Below are 24,545 nucleotides of genomic sequence, written 5' to 3'. Positions count from 1 at the left end.
AAGTGGCATTGCTACTAACATTTAAGGATGTAACAGAAAGTAATAACATTTGATATCTTGTTCCACAAAGCATACAGCCAGTATGAAGGATTCAGATGTTGAGCTCCATAACTACTAACTGTTACCGTTAGTGGGATTTACATGAATCTTAACCAACTCTGCCGGGAAGAAATTTTTTGTGGCTGAAATAATTCCTTAGCTAAGTTATCCCGGTACTATTTTTAATCATAGGATAACTTATTTGAGGATTCGCAACCAAACAAGGGATAAGACGGTAGTAAATTTTTATTCCAAGACTATTTTAGCTTATCCATCACACCAAAAGACCCCTAAATATTTCTTTCACAATCACTAATATAATAGACAAATCAACTTGATATTTTGAAACCGTTACAAATTGAAAGTAGGAGATTTTTTTTTATTTTTTTTTTTTTTTGTCGAAGATTATTCATCATATCTATCCAAAATTATACAGTTACTCCAAAAGAACGTCCCACACATAAAGATAATGTTTAGATCTTTTGAAAAAGTGAAGAGTGTTTAGAACAAAAGCAAGTTTCTAAATGCCTTGTCGACAATAATAGGATAAAAAAGTACAGCTAACAATTTAATTTTTCGAAGAAAAACGAATACAACTTAAAACAAGAAGATTGGACATTTAATTTGAGAGATAAATTCCTAGGGAACTCCAGAGAAGTTGGCCTCTACAAATAGTAATTTGATTTCTTTTTTCCGTTAACAGAGAATATTAAATATACTTATACATCATTACAAAAGGTGGTACTACAAGTAGTGACATACTGTTCCAAAATAGTAATTTGATTGTTATGCCATCGGAGGACCTTTATTTAATTTTATTTTCATATTTTGTCTTTTCAAGCAATTTTTATGTGCTCTTTTAAAGTAAGGCTCTGAACTTAGATGCCATTGCCTTATTCCAATTTCCCACAACCACTGCATCTCTATCAATTATTCATTTTTCCATCAGAAAGCAGTTGAGTCAGGTATCAAGCAAAGCAAAAGTCTAATCTTGAATGCACATAAACTCATCTGTCTCACTTTAACAGCACAGAATAGAAGAATGAAAGTTACATGAGAAGTTGAGAAATATCTCAATTAGTTACTATGATATCCATGATACTACCCCCACCCCCACCCCCAAAATTGATGCATGATTAAATGAAATTTCTCTTTGTTTTCTCATATGTAAACATCTGCAGGAACAAGGAATGTTATTCTCTATCTCAGTAATTCAATAACTGAAAGGAATGTTATTCTCTATAATTAAGTAGCACACTGCTATCCTCATGTGAATGGACTCTAGAAGAATAATGTCATAGATCATCTCCCTCCATCAATGGTCAACCATCTATTTCTACCAACAATTTACAGGATGCTGATACCACTTGGGAGAAGCTTAACACCCACGCTGCTCAAGTGAAATCTTCAACAAGACTTTTAAGTTGCAACAGATATCAATGTAAGCTGGGTCAAACCTGTTTGAACACGTCAGTATCTCGAAGTCAATGATATGTTGCAAATTGCAAGAAATAAATCATGTAACTAACCCTGAAAGAGAGAAAATAAAGGAACTGTCGCCATCATTTTATTAGAGTCCTGCACAAGAATATTCTTACACGCGGCTCTTGATTCAAATTCAGGTAAATGCTACTATAACTTAACGAAGCCATTAGAAGATAATTATTATTAGGTTGCCAGAAACTATTGTCGCACCTCCTTTTCGCTGGAGCGGACCGGATCGACCCGGTTTGAAACGGACCGGGTCATGGGGAAAGTTGGGCAATTATTTGGGCCTGTGGTTTGAAATTGAAGAAGTGGCCCAATCCGATTTTTCTTTGTATTTTTGTTCTCTTTTCTTCTTTTATTTTTCTAAAACTAAATTATAAAAGTACTTAAATTATTATTAAGAACTAAATTAAGTTATAAAAGCGCAAATTAACTTCCAATAACAATTAACGCACAATTAAGTAATAATTAAGCATAAAATTGTTCATTTGGACATTAAATGCTAAAAATGCAAAAGATGCCTATTTTTGTATTTTTTTATTAATTTAACAAATAAACATGTATAGACAAACATACAAATAGTTACACAAAATATCACAAAAATTGCACACCAAGAAAAATTATTTTATTTTTTGAATTTTTTGGGAGTAATTCTCATATAGGGCAAAAATCACGTGCTTACAACTGCCCCTCTTTGCCCGGCAAATCCTGATATAGTTCAAATGCATAAAATTTCCAATGAGTTTATCTGCTTGGGAGCTTACGTTGATAACCGAAATTTTAGTGTACTTAGTTATTTGCATGCATTTGATCATCTTGTCAGCATTTTCCAAAACATGCTAAATTTTTTTCCACCATGCTATACTTTTATGAGTTTATCTACTGCAAAACCGTGACTAAAATATGAAGACTTTCTCTAAACGAGTTAATCTGATTGCAAGAGAAGACCCCTAAATTATAAAAATAAAAACAAAATTGCTTCAAGCCTCCAATTAAAACAGCAGGTCTAAGGGTAACATGCCTATGGGCTATAGCTATTCCAAGCATAAAACCAAAATAGACTTGCCATTAGCTTTTGAAACACTAATGAGATCTTTCAGGTTTTATTTTATCAAAAAATTGAGATCTACTGGGCAAATATTCGGAATTATTACGTATTCAATAGCTGTCATGTCTTGCAATTCTTGTCCAACCCTTAAATATTAATCTTCTGCACATTATATATCTTGTTCTTGTCATAAGAAAGTTGCTTTATTTTTCATCATTCGGAAATTGGAACTTCGAAAGGAACCACTTTGCAAGAAATAAAACTAAGACTTCAAGTTCAGCTGAATGAAACAGTACATAATGAATATGTTCTGACAAGAAAAAAAAACATACTACATATGCATATAGGGAATAAAGCACATGCAGAAGATTCTTCGACGAGGTTTATACTCACAAGAAAATTGGACCGACTTATTGATAAACTTGAATGTGTTTTGGAATTTCTCCTCTTCTTAATAGGGAAAGAGAGTATTCAGCAGCATCAATAAGATCTTGAATGTTGTGAAGGGATCGTTCCTCGGAACCCAACATGAACATGGCACGAACCTCAGCTTTCTTTTGAAGCCTAGCTGCTAAGTTGAGTGGCAAAGCAGGTGAGTTAAGGCTCCTCAAGATTTGCCTGTACAAAGACAGAACTCTTCCTCTATTCTTTGCCAAGTCTTCTGCTGTAGCCCATATCAACCCTCTTGCCATTTCTCTCTTCTGTCACAAAAAACTTGAGTAAATTTCCATAATATTTAGCTCAATTCCCACATGTAAAAAAAAAAACTTTTTATCCCAATATTGAGCAAAAAATAATTTAATAGAAATTCAATTATTTCCAAGGATTAAAACAAAATGCAGCATACCCGCAATTTATTTTGGTCCAAAATCAAAAAAAATCAATTAAATAACAAGTATTTAACGATTGAAGGAGACACATTGGACTAGGAATTTCATCAAACAGTTTGCGGGCAGTACTCAATGCTGATGTTGGTTGCAGAAAGAGAATTAGAATTAGTAACTATTCTATATATATCTTCAGGAATTGGATACCAACCAAGAAGAATTTGTTTATATTGCAAACTGACAAAATCTGAGAATAGCTTACCGGCAATTTTATTGAAGCTTAGAGAACTGTATTTTGTAAACGGAAAGCGTTTATTTACGTCTGCAGCCAAAGTTTTGAAAATTATACTTCTTCCCCGTAGTTTGACATAAAAGCCCAACTCTCCCCAAATTTCGACCACATGCATCAACGACCCCCTAAATTTGGCTTTATTTTTTGTTTAGATACCTTAACTTAGATCTGACTTATTAAACACCATATGCTGTTTGGTATGTATCTATTGAACACGTATATGACATTTTGAAACAAATCAAATATTTATAAATAACAAAAATTGAAAAGAATGTGAAAGCTAACTATGAATTTTATAGAATACTACTAGAAAAATGTCTGTTACAAAAAATACTTGTATATCAGAAAAATAATGACGCAAACATATTTTATTCTCATGCATTTGTGTATAATTTAGCATTTTTATTACTTTTATTTTACCATAGTTACCATTACCATCACCACCATAAATCCATAATCATTATTATTATTATTACATCAAATATATTTTTGAACTATAAAATACATTAGATAGGGTGAAGAACAGTGTTAGAACAAAGTATTACATTAACACAAAATAGGACTTAGAGTAAAAAGTATTCCAAATTTTCAGCTCTTCATTCACATTATTTGGTTGATCACCTGAGAATAAAAAGAATTTACCCCTTAGAATCTATTTATCCAAAAATATTTGCAATTTTCATCCAATATTATATGGCATGCTTTGACTTTTAGGAGAAAAATTGAACAGTTCATTACATTTGAATGTGGTAGATACAACTATACAAGTAATATTAAGGATGCCAGATCAAATTCAAAGTAATAATATAATAGAATTGTTATGTATTAACTTGAAGTTTGAAATTGACAAAGTATACAATTCGAGGAAAGAGATGACGAACTAAAACGAAAACTACATCAAACAAAACGAGACAAAGGGAGTAATTGTCGAAAAGTCCCTCTTTTAGTTCATAATATTTGATTGCTTTTGTTTAGGAGTTCACTGAAAATGGCGAATCTGAAATTTGTGCAATGATCTGCCTTAAAGATGCAGATTAAAATATCAATAAGATTTGTTTTGAGTCAAAAATAAAGGTTTCAAATAGAGAAACAAGTAATATAATCAACGGAATAAGCGCAATTCTGGCCAGAAGGGTCTCTTGCTACCCTCTAAAACAGCCCATCTACCCCCAACATATGAAGGAAAATAAAATGAATGTCTCTTCACTTGACATGAAATTGCACTCCAAGTTTTTTGTTTTGTTTAGGCATTCGGTATCTGAAACTCACTGCACTTGAGGCTCCCACTGCAGCAGCACAACCGCTTTCACAGCTTCGTCATAAGAAGAAGGATCCTCTGGCCCCGCTTAAACCTTTGCAACTTGGCTGGGTCACTTTTCAGCATAAACTGAAGTCCACCAAAGGAGATATGAACCACTCTGAACACAAAAGAGAAGATACAAATTATTAATAGATCGTCTAAAGATTTGGATCTCTAAGCTTAACCTTTGAGAATATGCGGAACAATAATGATGCTATGACAAGCTTATCCTCATGAAAGGCCATAAAATGTACCATTAGCATCCTTTAAACTACAACGGGATCCACGGGGAGCTTTCAGTTTACCACATAATTGAACAAAGGCCAAGGTTTGGAGTTGTTTGTTCAGTGACAATAGGATAAGACAACCAAGAGCAGATAAATGGCAAATTACTCCCAAACTTATAGAACAGAAGAAAATAGACATGAGGGAAATAAAGAAGGTAATGCATCTGTCAATTCCTCTTATGTTTTTTGGCTCTTCTTTCTTCAATCCACAGAACATCTTGAAAGTTGAAACTAGCTAGCAATTTCATAGAAGTTATGAAGAAGTGGGGCAAGTAGAATATACTACATACGCTTTAGTGTCAGATCCTGATGTATCCGTTGAGACATTATACACTTTCCCTTGCATGATGAATTCGAATTGGTCCGCAGGTGATTTCTGCTTTCCCTGCAATTGAAGAAAATAAAAAAGGCATAGAGTAAGTTTAGGCAATCTAAAAGGCGCAGCCACAACTCTGAACTACACTTTAAAATTGTCAAAAGCCTTGAGGTAATAAAAAAAGATTTACACCGCAAACATGCTTCCAGTATTTTCTTGAATGGTTAATAAGGAAATAAGGATATTTGGCCACTCCAAGAAGTCAAGAAAATGAAAACCGACCACATGGCTTTATAATCAAAAGCTGCTTCAATCTTAGCCTTTGAGACCGTTGAACTAAAAGGGCAGTCCAGTGCACTAAGCTCCGCTATGTGCGGGGTCCGGGAAAGGACTGGACCACAAGGGTCTATTGTACAAGGTCAAAATTATGAATTCATCGCCAAATATGTATATGAACTCAGCAAGCAATCTGTGCTGAGATCTGAAAATAAAAGGTTTGAGATTAACAAATCATAGAGCATATTAGGACTCTTCAGATGAGGACCAGTTTTCTTGTCCCCACAAAAAAAATTCGTAGAGCGTATACCCAAAATTTTCTTGGCCATCAGATGACACTTTGCAAGATAATTAAAGAAAAAGATGCAGATGCATCTCAATAAGTAAATGGGACAGATACCTCAGGAAGATAGCCAGCAAAATCTGACTCATCAGGATTGTCTTTGTCTACCTCTGAAATAACCATCCTATACAATTCATTCGGATGAACAGAATATAACTCTCGGATGATCACTAGCTGGCAAAATGTGTTTCCATCTTGACTTTCTGCTTCTATGCGAGAAACTGAAGAAATTGAGAAGCTTCAGTTAAAGGACCAATTACATAGAAATGCAACAGCTGATCAATCAACAGAGTCGATGAAACCATTTTATCGCCTTACCAAAATCCCAATGCACCCCCAAAATAAATCAGAAGAAATGTACTCTAGACAGCAAAAAGCACACGTAACGCTCCTCTATATTAATTTACATCACTGTAGGAATCTAGAACCACATCATATTTTAGTTTAAAAACAAACAGCCAGCAAATGTGGATTGGAAAAAGTTCACATAGAAACCAATAAATTATGGATTATCCTGATTTTTGTCTGCAAAAGTCCAAACTAAATAACCTTTTCTTCTAACTACAGACTGATCTACTTAATTATTTATATATTTCAGAAAGCATCGCCTTCAGATTTAGTATTGCAAATTATGCATTAGAAACTTTATACATTAAAAACAACCATTTTTCTACTTCTCTTCTCTTCCAAAAAGCCATCCTTTTATCAAAACACCACAAACTGATATACTCCCTCCGTTCCAATTTATGTGAACCTGTTTGACTGGGCACGGAGTTTAAGAAAAAAATAAAGACTTTTGGAATTTGTGGTCCTAAACAAGTCCAAATGGGGCCCAGAGTATTTGTGTGGTTATAAAAGCTTCTCATTAAGGGTAAAGTTGTAACTTTAAGCTAAATTGTTACCAAATTTAGAAAGGGTTCATTCTTTTTGGAACGGACCAAAAAGGAAATAGGTTCACATAAATTGGAACAGAGGGAGTACCATTCTTGTTCTTGGAGAGGAGCTACGAGATTCAGTCACTACCAGACATGCACCAGGTTTCTATCATGGTACTCAACTACTCACCAACATCAATATTTTCTGTTTCTCAAAAAGAATGTAAAATTTTAATATGATACCAGCTTTAGACACTGGAAGCCATGATAATCATCCACTAAATAAAGATCAATAGATTATGAGCAAGCAAAAAATTTCATCAGTAATTCCAGATTCCAAACTCCAAACTCTGTGGACAAAAAACACGAGAAAAGGAATACATGAGAGAAGGCTGAAGGAGGTTTTGTCAGCTCGTGGTGAAAACTTTTTGGTTATTGCATCGGTAATAAGATTCCATTGCAATTGCACTAATCCCTTCAAAAGCTACTAAAAACATGAAATCGTTTTTGATATAAAACTCTCCTTACCAAAATATACTATGACATTTTCATTGTATGCTTTTTTCATCTAAATCCCTTCAAATAAAGTACATCACCAAGCTATAAGATCATTAGATTTTCCGCATGCATTAAGAGTGTCCACAGTTTAATAATGAGCCTAAATGGCATCTAAATGAACTCTATTCACCATAAAGTAACAATGCAGCCCAACTTGTAATGCAGCATATCTGGTAGGAGATATCACACCCTTCCTGATTACTCTCTGCATCTTACCCATAACCAAGGGAAAAAAATAAAAATGAAATCCCACGAGAAGAATGAAACAATATAGAGACAGAGGGTGTGCTTGGAGACCAACAATCATCCTAGCACCACCTGGTTCCAAACCACTGTGAATGGTATCAAGATTGTATGGAGCAATCAAAGAGATAGTACCTTTGTCATACTTACTGCCATTAAAATTCACCTTATGAACCTTGATAACGTCATCAAAGTGAAAAGCATCCATTTTCACAGCAAACCCTCCAAACAGAAAATTAACCTACTACACAAAAAGGATATAAAGGAGGATTATGATCTTTGCGTTAGCTATGAGAAACCTGGATTTTGCAACAAAAAAAATACAGCTATTTTCTTTTATTCTTTTCTTTTGCTTTTTTTTTTTTGGGGGGGTTGGGGGAGGGGAGCATAAATTGGTTTTCTGAATTTCAAACTTTCAATCCCCAAAAAAAAGGAAAGAGAAAAAAAGGTCAACAACAACAACAACATACCCAGTGTGATCCTACAAGTGAGGTCTGAGAAGGGTGGGAGAAAAAAAAAGGTCAACAAGTCAAAAATGTCCTACAACTAAACTCAGAAATCAGGATGTCTTTCTGAAGGCAAACATCTAAAAGTTTATTGAATAACTGACTAAGAGTACCTAAAAGAGTAAATATAGTGGGAAATCTAAAGAACAAGAAAATATGCACAACTCAGGGAATCTTCGCAAAGAATGGATCATGAGGTGGAAGCTTTACAATCTTCAGACAGATAAGATCCAAACTACATACAAGAGTTCTAGCATCAAGGTTGGAAATGGAAGAAGAGTTCTCTTCTGGTGTGACACATGGTTTGGGCACACTCCTCTGAAAGATCAGTTTCCAAACTTGTATAACATTGCTACGAATCCAAGAATTTCAGTAGCAGAAGCAAAATCCACACATGGGTGGAACATTGTTTTCAGAAGGAACTTAAATAACTTGGAGTTGCAAAGTGTGGCAGATTTCTGGGAGACCTTAGAAACTTTCCAAGGTCTCACAGAAGAGGAAGATACTTTAATGTGGAAGGGTCACAAATCAGGATCCTTTTCAGTGAAATCTGCTTATCACTTCATCAACAATACTCCTAATCCTACTCAAGGATGGCCATGGAAACAAATTTGGAGGGTCAGGGCGCCCACAAAAGTCTTATGCTTCACATGGTTAGTAGCAAGGGAAGCTGTTCTAACTCAGGATAATCTTATTAGGAGAGGAATTCAGCTACATGCTAAGTGCAGTCTATGTGGCAAAGATGGGGAGTCAGTTTCCCATCTCTTTATACACTGTTCAGTCACTACTCAACTTTGGCATTTCTATCTCAATCAGGCTGGAATCTCCTGGACAATGCCCAATAACACTGCATCTTGATAATAGGCTATAATTGCGTATTTTAGTCACTTATTACATTTTAATATACTACACTTTAATTGAGTTTGAGCTATAATCGCTAGTGTTTTGCATTAGATTGTGTATTTTATGCCTTGTAGGAATGATTCCGAGCTATGTAGATGTTATGGAATGAATTCAAGTGATTTAGAGCTTTGAAGTCTGAGTAAAAGCCTAAGGAATTAAGCCGGGATCGTGTTCGGGGATCAACGGATGATAGTTAAGAACGAAACGGAGAATCGAGCGGGCATATGGCGCATTGTCTAGTAAAATGCACATAACTTTTCGCTCAGAACTTCGTTTGGGCTCCACAATATATCGTTGAAAAGCTATTTGAAAGGGCTACAACATTCATGTTTTGCATTTTTGCGAATTCCCCGCCGCACCATGCGCCGCGCCTATGGAAATTTCCTGCAACCTGTTAGAATCAGCTCTCTGAACTTCCCCACAAGCACGCCGCGTGGCGCGTCGCCCCATGCAGCGCACCTGTGCAAATTTTACAGAGCCAGAGTCCTACTTCGCGCGGGAGAAGGTATTTTCGTCTGGGCCCGACCCTACTTGGTATAAATACATGTAAAAACGCTATTTTAAGGGGGAAGACATACTTTTGACATAATTTAGACCTAAGGAGGCTAAGGAGACTAGGGATTCGGCCTAAGGAGGCAAGAACACACTAGGAGCAAGGCGGAGAATTCTTCTACGAGTTTTTCACTTCTTTCTTCCTATTTTCATTATTGGTTATGAATTCAAGTATTGTAGTTATGCATACTATTATGAATAGCTAATTTGTTATCTAGGGTTTTGATGGAACCTATTGGAGGATGATTCTCCTGTTACGTTAATATAGATTTGATTTGATGTAGTATTTTCTCTATTTGTTCAACTACGTTATTATTGTGGTTGGTTGAAGAGCTCTCAATCGACTGTGCCTATTTAGTGTGTATTACTCGGGAGAGAGTGCATATTTAGGTAGTTGTTGAACAACATCACTCCTAACGTATATGAGGGATCAATACGAAGGGTTTAAAAGTGGGATTAGGGATAACGAAACCTTGGGTGCGATCCGAGTGAGCCGTACTTAATGCCAACTAGCGTAATTCGGAAGAATATGTCTAGTAAATTGAGGTAATTACTCGGGAGAGAGTTACGACAGTTAGAGCGCTCATGATCGATAGAGAATACTTAGGCGAATTTATAGAAAATGTAGCATAAAGGATTCCGACAATAGGGGAAATCATAACTCTAGACCTCCTTAATCTTGTCTCCAATCCTTATCCTTGTTAATTGATAGTTTTACTGCTTTCTAGTATTTGTTAGTTAATTAGATAAAAATAAACATTATAATCTTTATAATTAGGAAATTATTTGGACTTGTGTTTCTTAGCGATATTGAACAACTGTAGCTAAGCCTTAGTTCCCTATGGGATTCGACTGCGGACTTATAAACCGGATTATATTTGCAACGACCGCTTAGTCCTTTTTATAAGGCATAGTTGGGCGTGATCAAATTTGGCGCCGTTGCCGGAGAACTAACGGTGTAGTTGTAGGTGTACATATTTTTAGGTTGCAAGTTTGAACTTTTATTTTTGTTTTCTTGTATTTGTTTATTTTTTATTTTTGACTTGAGAGACATAAAATCTTGGAATTATGAGAGTTTTGATGTTGGGAATTCTACTTTTGATCCTCCTTATGCATATTGGTGGAGGAAACCACCCAGGGCAACATTATCAAAATATTCCCAAGACCGAGTTATGTGCACCAACTCAATCTTATGTGCGGAATGTGTGTGATATGTATGGTGGTCAAGATGGTCACTTTCATGGTTGTGCTTATATTTCTTATCTTCTCCCAACTTTGATGGTTCTTCTTTTTCTTGTGAAGTTAATAGGAACAAAAAACCAGGGATAATGACCTGAAAAAGATCGAGGATATGCTAAAGTGCCTTGTAGAACAATATGATGAGATACAACTGCGGGTACAAAGGCAAGATGCAACTATTCGCAACTTGGAGGTTCAAGTGAGTCAACTAGTTGAAGCTTTTAATGCTCAATATGCCAGTATTATGGATAGTAGCCAGGAGCAGTGTGCATTAGAGATGGAAATTGAGGTGCCAATGGAGGGGTCCAAAGTAGAACCCCAACATTCTAACCAGCTGGAATTTGAGGATGCCGATGTTGAAAAAGTAATACTAGAGTCAACCAGGGACGTTGAAGATACAAATTTAGTTGACTCTAGTGTGATTGGTGTTGAGGAGGTTAAAAATCTTGAAGTTCATGTATTTGAGCGCGTTAGACCTCATTCCAAACACTTCTCTACATTATGTTCAGATGGTGAAATGGAAACTAAGCCGTATGAGCCAATGCAAGAGTCAAAGGAAGAGGTAGATGAGCCCTATATTCTGAAATTTTCAAGGCCGTCTAGGCAAAGTGACATTCCTCGATTAAAAGCCAAAAAGTTCATAAAGTATCATTTAATTATTGGCTCGCAACAATTTGTATTGCTCCAGGAGCATGATCATAGAGCAGAATCAAAACTTGGGGTCCAATTCATAAGTTCAAAGTGGAGGCCTTAAGTGATTCACGTCGTGCTGCGACGTTCAATCAAGCGTTTGTTGGGAGGCAACCCAGCTTTACTGTTTTCTTTTATTTTTTATTTTTTTTAATGGTATTATTTTTGTAGCGTCAATTTTTTATCTTCAATTCCCACTTTCCCATTTCCATTTCTTGATATATCACAGATCCTAGATTTTTCTCTGTGTTCTTATTTTGTTACTTCTTCTTCATCACTGAATATAAATAAAATAAATTGGAGGCAATAGGAAAATAAATCTGGAAAGGACGAAAAACTGGACCAACTTTCTCTCTCTTCACTGTGTTCGCTCCTTTTTCTTTTTCTTCACTGTATCTTGTTCCTGTTGAAAAGGGGTTAACGATTTTAGAATCTGTTGTGTCTTTGTTCAGATCAAAGTTATTATCTTTTTCTCTTACTTGATTTTACTTTGATTTATCTAGCTGATTTTTCCCCCAGTTTAGTGGTGCATCTGTTTCAATTGAAAAAAAGCAATCGTTTTGCTCTGCTTCTTTGCTAACCAGTGGTAGCGGCGATAGCTCCTTCTGGTTTTTGGGTCGTGGTATTTTCTGTGTTTTCAGGAATTCTCGGAGTATTGGAGACAAGTTGGGCGCACGAGCACTGGCTAAGGAGAGCAACCTGGGCGAGTGTCAGCAAGGGTGGTAGGAAGTGGGCGGGAGCATACAACTACATCGAGCACATCAAATCAGCCACAAGTTTTGTTATCGGGAATTGGTACCTCCTGTTTTACTGTTTCTCTTTTGGTGTTAGCTAAATTACTGTTACTTTACTTCGCAATAGTTAAACCTTTAAACTAGGATACTAGTTACCATGTGTTTCCTTCTAGTTTGATTTGTGTACGTTGTGTACTAGCGAGTCTTCTCTAGATTGTTGTAGGTGTAGTGGCTGCAGTCTGGGATGATAGAATAAGGGCATGTCCTCGGGTGGGGCAGAGTGTGGGGTGGGGTTCAGGGGGTGGGTCGGGTAGCAGGGGAGGTAGAGGGGGCAAGGGAGCCTATAGGTTGAGAATCGGGTCATGGAACATAGGTTCACTAACGAGTAAATCCATAGAGTTGGCGAAAATCCTGCAGAAGAGGAAGATTAATATAGCGTGTGTCCAGGAGACTAGGTGGGTCGGATCGAGGGCGAAAAATGTGGATGGGTATAAGTTGTGGTACTCTGGTGTCCTGAGGGGTAAGAATGGAGTGGGTATCCTGGTAGATAGCCATCTTAGGGAGTCCGTGGTGGAGGTCAGACGGGTGAATGATAGGCTAATGACTATTAAGTTGGTGGTGGGTGAGGGTACTTTAAATGTCGTTAGCGCGTACGCACCACAAGCAGGCTTGGATGAGGATATTAAAAGGCAATTTTGGGAGGGGTTGGATGAGATTGTTCGTAGTATACCGCCTTCTGAGAGGTTATTCATAGGAGGAGATTTCAATGGTCATATTGGGTTATCTGCAGGTGGGTACACTGAGGTGCATGGCGGATTTGGTTTCGGAGAGCGGAACGGAGGGGGCATTGCGCTGTTGGACTTTGCCAAGGCTTTCGATCTAGTCATTGCAAACTCGAGTTTTACGAAGCGGGATGAACATTTGGTTACTTACCAAAGTTCGGTGGCGAAGACTCAGATTGACTATCTCCTCCTCAGGAGATGCGACAGAAGGTTGTGCGAGGACTGCAAGGTTATCCCAGGTGAGACCCTCTCAACGCAGCATAGGCTTTTGGTGATGGACATTTGTATTAGGATAAGGAGGAAGAAGAGGTCAGTACAAGGACGCCCCAGGATTAGGTGGGGCGCCTTAACTAAGGATAAGGCTAAAGAGTTGGAAGGAAGGTTATCGGCAATGGGAGCTTGGAGAAGTAGTGGGGACGCAAACACAATGTGGTCGACGACGACGGACTGTATAAGAAAGGCGGCGAGAGAGGTGTTAGGGATATCTACGGGCCACTATGGTGGACACAAAGGAGATTGGTGGTGGAATGCAGTGGTCCAAGGTAAAGTGGAAGCAAAGAAGGCGGCTTACCTAAGGTTAGTAGGGAGCACTGACGAGGAGGAGAAGAGAGAGAACAGTCAAAGGTATAAGGTAGCTAGGAAGGAGGCGAAGATGGCAGTGACGGAGGCTAAGACGACAGCTTTTGCTCGTCTGTATGAGGAACTAAGGAACAAAGGTGGGGAGAAGAAGTTATTCCGACTCGCTAAGGCGAGAGAGAGGACAACTCGGGATCTGGACCAAGTGAGGTGCATAAAAGATGATGACGGCAAAGTTTTGATGGGAGATGACCAGATTAAGAGGAGGTGGCAGACCTATTTTCATAAACTTCTAAGTGAAGAAGGGGATCAGGATACTATACTTGGGGAATCGAGAATGCCGACAGTCACCATGAAGTAAGTAATTGTAGGGACATTGAGATCGATGAAGTCATGGAGGCAATGCGTAAGATGAGAAGGGGCAGAGCTACCGGGCCAGACGAAATTCCGGTTGAACTGTGGAGGTATGTGGGTAGAGCAGGCTTGGAATGGCTTACTGCATTGTTTAGTGTTATATTCAAGACTAATAGAATGCCTGAAGAGTGGAGGTGGAGTACAATGGTCCCGCTGTATAAGAACAAAGGTGATGTCCAGAGCTGTAACAACTATAGGGGCATCAAATTATTAAGTCATACCATGAAAGTTTGGGAGAGAGTGGTAGAAATGAGAGTGCGAAGGACGGTGTCTATTTCAGACAACCAGTTCGGGTTCATGCCGGGACGATCTACCACAGAAGCTATCCACCTTATTAGGAGGATGGTGGAACAGTACAGAGATAAGAAGAAGGATCTTCACATGGTGTTTATTGATCTGGAGAAAGCGTACGATAAGGTGCCTAGGAAGGTCTTGTGGAGCTGCTTAGAGGATAAAGGGGTCCCGAGTAACTATATTAGGGTGATTAAAGACATGTATGAGGGAGCTAAGACTCGGGTTAGGACAGTAGGAGGCGACTCTGAACACTTTCCAGTTATTACGGGGTTGCACCAAGGGTCTGCGCTCAGCCCATTCCTATTTGCCCTGGTGATGGATGCACTGACTCATCATATTCAAGGGGAGGTTCCATGGTGCATGCTATTTGCTGATGACATTATTCTAATTGACGAGACAAGAGGCGGCGTCAACGAGAGGCTAGAGATTTGGAGACATGCTCTTGAGTCTAAAGGTTTCAAGTTGAGTAGGACGAAGACGGAATACCTCGAGTGCAAATTTGGAGTTGAGCCGACGGAAGCGGGAGTTGAAGTGAGGCTTGACTCTCAAGTCATTCCCAAGAGAGGTAGTTTCAAGTACCTTGGATCGGTTATTCAGGGGATCGGGGAGATTGACGAGGATGTCACACACCGTATAGGGGTGGGGTGGATGAAGTGGAGGTTAGCGTCGGGAGTCTTGTGTGACAAGAAAGTGCCACCGTTACTAAAAGGTAAGTTTTATAGAGCAGTGGTTAGGCCTGCCATGTTGTATGGAACTGAATGTTGGCCGGTAAAGAACTCACACATCCAGAAGATGAAAGTAGCAGAGATGAGGATGTTGAGGTGGATGTGCGGGCATACAAGGATGGATAAGATTAGGAATGAAGATATTCGAGAGAAGGTGGGTGTGGCCCCCATGGAGGACAAGATGCGGGAAGTAAGACTCAGATGGTTCGGGCACATTCAGAGGAGGAGCACTGATGCACCGGTGAGGAGGTGTGAGCGACTGGCTGTAGTGGGCACGCGGAGAGGTAGAGGAAGACCTAAGAAGTATTGGGGAGAGGTGATCAGACAGGACATGGCGCGACTTAGGATTACTGAGGACATGGCCCTTGATAGGGAATTATGGAGGTCGAGCATTAAGGTTGTAGGTTAGGGGAGAGAGTGAATATTTCTACAGCACAATAGAGGGAGACTATCCAGTTAGGAGTTAGACTAGGAATGTCATTGGTCGTCTATTGATGCAGGGCTTTCCCTTCTAGTTGTACTATACCAGCCATCTATTTCGTATTTCGTATTTTGTATCCTGTATTTCATATTTCATATCTCTTATATATTGTTGTTGTTATTGTTGTTATTTTTATTACGCATTTTTATGGTACTAATATATCATCTCCTATTGCTTTTTTGAGCCGAGGGTCTCCTGGAAACAGCCTCTCTACCCTTCGGGGTAGGGGTAAGGTCTGCGTACATATTACCCTCCCCAGACCCCACTTGTGGGATTATACTGGGTCGTTGTTGTTGTTGTTGTTGTGTAGGAGCATGGACAGCAAAGCTATTGAAATGATGCAACAACAAACTAGATGGTTGGAACTAAGTGTGAGGTACCGCACGAAGGACCATGCCTGGGAAAAGTCTGAGTACCCCATGAGCTGCTAGTGCTTCGACCTTTGGCCTACCAGGGAGTTTCTTTTACCCTCTTATTAGTTATGGCGTGCATTGGGGACAATGCACAATTTTAAGTGTGGGATGAGGAGATTGTCTTTTTATGCTATTTTAGTTGTGTTAGTTTAATTAATTAATTTTTTTTCTTGAGGGATTTAAGTCTAAAAAAAATTATAAAAAAAAATTCTTTGTAGGTAGTGTAGTAATTTTCCCTTGGTTTTTCTTTGTGTCGCGGCTCTTTTCCAAGGGTTTTGTTTGAACCGGGTGTAATTAGTTTTAATTTTTTTAGGAGTAGGAGGCAGTGTGAGATGAATTGAATTGAAGCAATATCTCTTGACTTTGTTATGCTTTGAGAATAGTAAGTCCTTTGGTTGTGACACTTAGGCTCGGTTTTTTACTCTTATATAAGCACCTTAAATTGTATGTTCTTAACTTTACTTAACTGCTTTGACTAGAGTGTCTTGATGAATCCAATCCTGAATGAGTTATGTGTCATGTGTGTGTGAGGTTTGGGTGTTATTCTGTGCATGCCTAGAACTTACCCTGTGTGTTTGCAAAGCGAAATAGTAGTTTTGTTCAGTCTTGGAAGTGATATAGGCGTTTCTTTGTTGAGCCAGATATGTATATTTTACCTGCTTAATTGTTATGTATCGTAATTAACCCCTTTGAGCATGTAATCCTGTTTCTTTGGCAACCACATTACAAGTCTTACCCATTTGTTTGAATTAACCATCTATTTGAACTTTTTAACCTCTCATGAGCACTTGACTTGCTATAAACTTTGTAAAAGCTAAAGTGTGGGGTGGTTGGTTCGGCTTTTGAGTGGAACTAATGAAATAAAGAGAAAGGTGCACCGATTTGAAAGAGCAAGAGCCCCTTGAATTGAAAAAGAAATGAAAAGAAAAAAAATAGTTGTATTGTGTGCAGATATTCATTGATAAGTGGTACCTCTTGATGTAATTGTGCTTAAATAATTTGGGAGTGGATGTATATTGATGTGAAGGTGGAGTCATAGTTTGACATAAGTGTGGGATTTTAAATGTTAAAATGTATGTATTAAAGTGCTTAGGGAGGTGTAGTCACTCTTATATCTAAATGTATCCTACTCATCCCGCAGCCTACATTACAACCAAATAAAGTCATACTTGATCCTAGACTGAATGAACTCGATTAGTAGAGTAGTACACTACGGGCAAGCCTATGGTGCATCTTTTGTGGCATATGAATGTTACTTCTAAGAGTGAGTGAATTCTTTCTATCTTGAGTTCGTAATTGTTCCTAACTTTTATGTGTGGAACTACTCTCTTTTGTTGTATGAGGGCACTTGATTCATGAAGGAAAGACAATATTGTGGACCTCTATGTTAGAGTAAGTGAGTAAGTTGTGAATAATGTGTGGTACTTTTGAGTCAAATTTTGAGGTGAAGATGTTACGCTTTTGTGCTTAGTCTATTTTAAATAATCTTGGTGTGATGAGCTAGGAGAATTGTTTAAAAAGGTCGTGTCTATATAAAGTGTAGTTTGATTGCTCGAGGACGAGCAATGGTTTACGTGTGGGGTGTTGATAATAGGCTATAATTGTGTATTTTAGTCGCTTATTACACTCTAATTTACTGCACTTTAATTGAGTTTGAGCTTTAATCGCTAGTGTTTTGCACTAGATTGTGTATTTTATGCTTTGTAGGAGTGATTCCGAGCTATGTAGATGTTATGGAATGAATTCAAGTGAGCTTTGAAATCTGAGTAAAAACCCAAGGAATTAACCCGGGATCGTGTTCGGGGATCAACGGATGATAGTTAAGAACGAAACGAAGAATCGAGCGGGCATACGGCCGCATTGTCTAGTAAAATGCACATAACTTTTCGCTCAGAACTCTGTTTGGGCTCCACAATATATCGCTGGAAAGCTATTTGAAAGGGCTACAACTTTCATATTTGCATTTTTGCGAATTCCCACTACCGCAGCGCGCCGTGCGCCGCGCCTGTGTAAATTTCCTGCATCCCAGCTCTCTAGCTTCCCCACAAGCACACCGCGTGGCGCGTCGCCCCATGCGGCGCGCATGTGCAAATTTTATAGAGCCAAAGTGCTATTTCGCGCGGAAGAAGGTATTTTCGTCTGGGCCCGACCCTACTTGGTATAAATACATGTAAAAATGTTATTTTAAGGGGGAGGACATACTTTTGACATAATTTAGACCTAAGGAGGCTAAGGAGACTGGGGATTTGACGTAAGGAGGCAAGAACACACTAGGAGCAAGGCGGAGAATTCTTCTACGAGTTTTTCACTTCCTTCTTCCTATTTTCATTATTGGTTATGCATTCTAGTATTGTAGTTATGCATACTATTATGAATAGCTAATTTGTTATCTAGGGTTTTGATGGAACCTATTGGAGGATGATTTTCTTGTTACGTTAATATAGATTTGTTGTAGTATTTTCTCTATTTGTTCAACTACGTTATTATTGTGGTTGGTTGAAGAGCTCTCAATCGACTGTGCCTATTTAGTGTGTATTACTCGGGAGAGAGTGCATATTTAGGTAGTTGGTGAACAACATCACTCCTAACGTATATGAGGGATCAATACGAATGGTTTAAAGGTGGGATTAGGGATAACGAAACCTTGGGTGCGATCTGAGTGAGCCGTACTTAATGCCAACTAGCGTAATTCGGGAGAATGTGTCTAGTAAATTGTGGTAATTACTCGGAAGAGAGTTACGACAGTCAAAGCGCTCATGATCGGTAGAGAATACTTAGGCGAATTTATAGAAAACATAGCGGAAAGGATTCCGACAATAGGGGAAATCATAACTCTAGACCTCCTTAATCTTGTCTCCAATCCTTATCCTTGTTAATTGATAGTTTTACTGCTTTCTAGTATTTGTTAGTTATAAAAATAAACATTATAATCTTTATAATTAGGAAATTGTTTGGACTTGTGTTTCTTAGCGATATTGAACAACTGTAGCTAAGCCTTAGTTCTCTGTGGGATTCGACTCCGAACTTGTAAACCGGATTATATTTGCAATGACCGCTTAGTCCTTTTTATAAGGCATAATTGGGCGTGATCACATCTCTTCTCAGTAGCTTGAACAATGGAGGGGCAAATATTAAACTGAAGAAATGGTGGATCATATGGAAGGAAAGGAATGCCAGAGTTTTTGAAGATAGGCCTAGTTCTTACCAGAAAATTAAGCTTAATTGTTTTTTGTTATTTCATTTTTCGTGCAAAGAGAGCTATAGGAAGGAGGTACATTCTTTACTAGATTTGCTAGAAGAAATGTAATCGAACAGAATAGGCTAGGCAGTCTCAGATCTTTTGGAGTCTGATTGGGGCATACACAATCTCTTGTAAATTCTTTACCCATTTATAAAATTTGTTACTATTATCAAAAAAAAAAAAAAAAAAAAAAGAAGATCCAAACTATATAGAAACTAAACACAAACTCCAACCTATATTCACAAACTTTTCTGGTTCATTCTACAGGCAATATCTTATTGAGAACGGAAAAAGAACCATAAAAGAAAAGGGAAAAGGGAAGAAACTCAAACAACCTGCAAAATTTCAAAGCAAAAGAAACTAAAGTTGAGGATCCAGCACAAAGAGAACAATGATAAAATCATGTGAACCCAATATCATCCCCACCAGAGAGAATAACAAGAACTATGCAATCCCAGACTAGTTGGGTCGGCTATATGAATCTATTTGGAGCTGCTTCATTTCAATACCCAATAATTTGGTTTTCTAACTCTAGAGGTTCTCGAACTCGGAGAAAACTAGAAAATTTGTATCAATTTCAGGATAAAATTAGTGCTCATGGAAGAAAACGACTGATCTCTGTTGCAAACTTTAAAGTCCATATTCAACTAACCCCATCCTCCATCCTCGATAATTAACATCCATATAATTACGACAGACTTAGATAGACGTAGAAGAACAAGAACTAAAGCGCAGAAAGCCCTTCAGTTTTAAATTTTTTCCAACTACATCAAGTTTCCACCACCACCACTTCTCCAAAGTTATCGATACGTTTACATAAATTATCCGTGTTCAAAACTTATTTCAAGACTGATTTATGTTACTTCATCCAAAGCAATTAACTTTAATACATACCAGTACAGACCAGCAATATGACTCGAAACAAATTCATTTTCTTGTTTAACCAGACTAACTAAGAAACAGTGAGAAGTCAGTATGCTCTTAGTGCTTTTCCATTATCAAAGTCATTTTTTTGTTAACCTGCTGCGCTAAAGAACTTCCAAATTTCAAATACTACAACTTGAAAACTTGTTTATTCAGTTATACCAGTCCAATATATCAATATTCTTGTAAAAGAAATTTTTGTAGCAACTTATCCCTAAACACAGCGCAACTTGAGAAGAACGTGATTCCGATAATACTTTTTTGGTATTATTAATGTATTAAGACTTAACATTCACTCTATGGACATCCAGCATTCAATCAAGGCTTCCTAATACATTAAGATACGACCCAAGAAAGCTAAGTCTATCCCAAGCATAGCATTTTATGTTTTTAGGAGAACTAGCAAATTGCAAACTCATCCTCCTTCCAAACCAAAGTATATACCTATTTGGTAATGTTGTTATAGGTCAAAATATGTTACAATCTAGAGATCTCCGCTAGATGGATACAAAGTGTATATCAGAAAGTTCCAACACAGGTTCCGAGGAAAATCACATGGAACTTGAATAGAGATGATGTAAATGAGCGAACGAGAAAATGAAAATGCCAAATTAATCAATGACACTCCAAAACTTACTAGCTTCCACGGGGGAGGAAGAGCTTTGAGAGAAACCGGAATAAACCTGCTAGAAAAAAATGTGTCAGCAAAAGGTAGGCTCTGAGATGACTGATCAGAATGATTTCTAGGAAGAGTTCTGAACCTGAAGAACTTAAATGAAACCTGGAGGAGGATTTTGAGAATCTGGTATTTGTAGTTTTATCTCTTCCTTTTTTTACAACTATGCTGACCTCCCTCCTTTTTTATGACCTAACACTTGCTTCACCTATAGAATCTATAATTACACTTCTTTACCTAATTCTGCCTTTCCTTAGAAATCATCAAAGAAATGTGTGACAGAAATGTATTTAGTTTTGTACTGTGCGAAGCAAATCGTTGTTAAGATACATTATAAACTTGTCCTTACATTACATGTTTGTTAACGTTGTACTACCAGAATTGTGCTCATTTCAATTAGACATAACCAGGAAAAATTTAAATTTTCTCTCTCCCTTGGTTTCTTTAATTTTACATAATTGAAAATTGTCTCGTGTTTGTGTATTGACTCAGATTTTGAATTCTCTTTTTCACCCTTTCTGTTTTTTGCTAGCAGCTGGACTACTTTTATTTGTTAAAACATACGGAATTAATCTTTTCATCAATTTGTTTGCATAAAAAGTAAGAGAGAAATAAATAATGATCTTGAGGATCCGATATAAAAGTAAAATAATTAAAAAAGATCTTGAAGATCCATCCATAAAAAGCAATCTGAAGTGCTTAAACAAGTTTGTCTCCAAATCAAGAAGACAGATAACCACAAAATTAAGCTGATGATAATTGAAATTGCGTAAAGATTCTACGGCAATATAGGTGAATTCAGAGTTTCTATTGGAAAAGAGATGACTTTGTAATTAATTAATCGCTTTACTCAAACGCGTGTACTCATTCCTAATTGCAGCTCCAGCTCACGGATGTTAAGAATCAGGACATCTTCAGTCTGTTTCATTTATCTCAAGATTCTTGACCAGCATTTAAGTTCTTACCTTTGTCCTCTGCAAGTTAGATATCTTGCTTCTGTCATCAGTATGATGTCTCTTTATTTATCTTATGATTTATCAGGTACAATTCAAGTTCAGCTAAATGAGAGTAAATAACTTATACATATCGGAAATAATCACATGCAAAAAAGCTATTTAGAAACATTGGCACTCACAGGAAATATGGTCAGATGATCATCATAAATGACTCAAATAATAGTTATCCTGAAGTTTGTATTGGAATCTGACCTTTCTTAAAACGGAGAAGAGCATTCAGCAGCACCAATATGACCGTTAATTGTACGGAGAGATCACTCCTAGAGGCCAGCATTAGATACTGCAAAGATCTCAGCCCTTCTTTTAAACCCTTGCTGCAAAGTTCAGTAGAGGAATTCTGGCTCCTCAACATTCGTTGATACAAAGATAGAACTCCCGTTGTATTCTTTCTTAAGCCTCTGCACTGTCGCATATCAACTCTTTTGCCATTGTTCTGTGTCACAAACACTTGAATAAGTTTAGCTAGCATTATTGACTAGAGTTTGCACAATCAGCACCAGCTCCAACTAGAGCTTTTTTTACAAATATCAACAAGAAATTACTTGCCTGAATTTAGCAAAAGTTTTAAAGAAACTCAAGCATTTCATTACCAAACAAGAAATAACTTTGAATTTTAAAATATCTAAGAGATATAAATAAACTCTTAACACAAATATGCGTTCAAAAGCTCCAACTTAAATAATTATTATCCTCCGTCCCATTTTATTTGACACCACAATATTGGGCACAAAGACATTAAATCCACTTTCAATTTTAATAGCAACGATTCCCAAAAAGAAAAAAAAGTTAAAATTTTAATAATTAAATGAATTCAAACATTAAGTTTCAGAAATTAATAGTCCCTCCATTTCATTTAATATATGAAGGTGTTTGATTTGATAAGGTGTTTAATATGCTAATTGAACGTCTATAATTTTTTTCTTTTCTTTATAATGATTGTCCTTGTGGTAACCTCGACTATTCCACCGACCCTGCTACCTACTGCATGCACAAGTACCAAGTAACTCAACCCACCGAGATTACACGTCTATAATACACTAACATAGTGATTGCGAGTTAGTTCGATAGATATAACATCACATCAAAGTTTAAATTTTGAATGCATTCAAATTCAATAGATGGTGAAAATGGTATGAAAGAGTCTTTAAAACATTACTGAATTGAGGAAGAGTCTTATAAATTGGAACGAAGGAAGTATTATTAATGAAATATTGTCAAGCATTATCCAAAATTCCAAAACGGAAACAAAGAGAAGGAATAAGTACTTGAAATTCTTGGAAGACAATTGGTTGAGGAATTTTATCGAACATTTTGCGAGCATCCCTCAATGTTCATATAAAGTTATAAACTACTGTACATAATTAGGGGGCAATTGATTGTTTTTTCATTTGAAAACCGCCTACCACCAATTTCTCGTCGTAGCCATTGAAGTAGCTAAGGAACTGTTTGGCAAACACAAATTTCGTGAATATCTATATTACGTCCCCGCATTTCATCTAACTGTCCAAACTTCCTCTAAGTTTAAGAAATCTCCAATTCTCTCCATCTCATTTCGTGAACGTTTGGTCAAACCCAGAATACTTATTTTTCCTAGATACGTTATATTTTTCAACAAAATATTTATACAAATAATAATTATTATAATAATAATGTTAGCAAATTAGATAATGCTTTTATGCAAATATTTTAATATTATTATTCATCCTTTTGTGCAAGTGTGAATTAAATTCACTAATATGAAGTTAAGAGTTGAAATGATTATACAGGAAAATAATTTTCGCTCATAAGTGAGTTAAGTCATTTTTTCCTTTGATAATAATTTCCTTAAAAGGTATTTTTTAAAAAATTATTTTTTAAAAATTAATTTCTGAAAAAAATGTTCTAACGTACCAGTACGTAAGCATTGCATATAAGGGGTCGTTTGGCAGGAAGTATTAGAAAAAATAATACAAGCATTAGCTCCGTGCATTACTAATATCTTTGTTGGTACATTTTTTCAACCTGTGTATAACTAATACTTGTATTAGTTAGACATCATACTTGGTATTATCCTATGTATAAGTAATGCATAGAAAATTATGACATTAGTAATACCAAGGCTATTAATACATGCATTAGTATGGTTAAAGATAAAATTATCCTTAAAGTCACTTAAAGCTAGAGAATATGGAGGGCATTTTTGTAAACAATTATTTTTCTTAAAAATTATGCAATGCATTATAATTTTTTAATACACCACACCAAACAACAGGTAAAAAATAATATCTGCAAAACCAATGTTTGCATTACTAACCCATGCATTACTAATTTTGAAAGAAATACTGTATTTTAAAAGAGATTGTTTATCAAGACAACGACAACAACAATATACCCAGTATTATCCCATATTATAGAGTCTAGGAAGGGTAGTATGTACGCAAACCTTACCCTTACCTTGTGAGGATAGAGAGGTTGTTTCCAATAGACCATCGGCTCAGGAAAGCATAA

At 37.0% G+C, this 24,545-nt stretch overlaps 2 protein-coding genes across 16 annotated transcripts; both read right to left on the bottom strand.

Moving 5' to 3' along the window:
• Positions 1-1,007: 1,007 nt before the first annotated feature.
• On the bottom strand, positions 1,008-5,011 carry LOC104236002 (uncharacterized). Of its 6 annotated transcripts, none has more exons than XM_070165706.1 (3): positions 4,964-5,011; positions 2,969-3,276; positions 1,008-1,496 (listed from the first exon to the last, which is right to left on the bottom strand). In XM_070165706.1, the coding sequence occupies exon 2, from the start codon at positions 3,265-3,267 to the stop codon at positions 2,986-2,988; it is 282 nt and encodes a 93-aa protein (XP_070021807.1). In that variant the 5' UTR covers positions 3,268-3,276; positions 4,964-5,011; the 3' UTR covers positions 1,008-1,496; positions 2,969-2,985. The 6 variants fall into 6 exon arrangements, with proteins under 6 accessions (XP_070021807.1, XP_009788147.1, XP_009788148.1 ...); XM_009789845.2 differs by lacking the exon at positions 4,964-5,011 and adding an exon at positions 3,665-3,748; XM_009789846.2 differs by lacking the exon at positions 4,964-5,011 and adding an exon at positions 3,665-3,735 and having other exon boundaries at positions 2,969-3,273.
• On the bottom strand, positions 4,698-23,594 carry LOC104236000 (DNA-directed RNA polymerases II, IV and V subunit 8B-like). Of its 10 annotated transcripts, none has more exons than XM_009789840.2 (6): positions 22,251-22,335; positions 21,004-21,049; positions 8,028-8,136; positions 6,274-6,437; positions 5,572-5,666; positions 4,698-5,112 (listed from the first exon to the last, which is right to left on the bottom strand). In XM_009789840.2, the coding sequence occupies exons 3-6, from the start codon at positions 8,098-8,100 to the stop codon at positions 5,001-5,003; spliced, it is 444 nt and encodes a 147-aa protein (XP_009788142.1). In that variant the 5' UTR covers positions 8,101-8,136; positions 21,004-21,049; positions 22,251-22,335; the 3' UTR covers positions 4,698-5,000. The 10 variants fall into 10 exon arrangements, with proteins under 10 accessions (XP_009788142.1, XP_009788143.1, XP_070021735.1 ...); XM_009789841.2 differs by having other exon boundaries at positions 8,028-8,133; XM_070165634.1 differs by lacking the exon at positions 22,251-22,335 and adding an exon at positions 21,128-21,186.
• Positions 23,595-24,545: the final 951 nt, after the last annotated feature.

The sequence above is a fragment of the Nicotiana sylvestris genome, chromosome 1 (genome assembly GCF_000393655.2).
Source record: "Nicotiana sylvestris chromosome 1, ASM39365v2, whole genome shotgun sequence".
NCBI classification, from domain to species: domain Eukaryota; kingdom Viridiplantae; phylum Streptophyta; class Magnoliopsida; order Solanales; family Solanaceae; genus Nicotiana; species Nicotiana sylvestris.
Note: the sequence above shows the minus strand (reverse complement) of the source record. Positions and strands in the feature narration are given on the sequence as shown.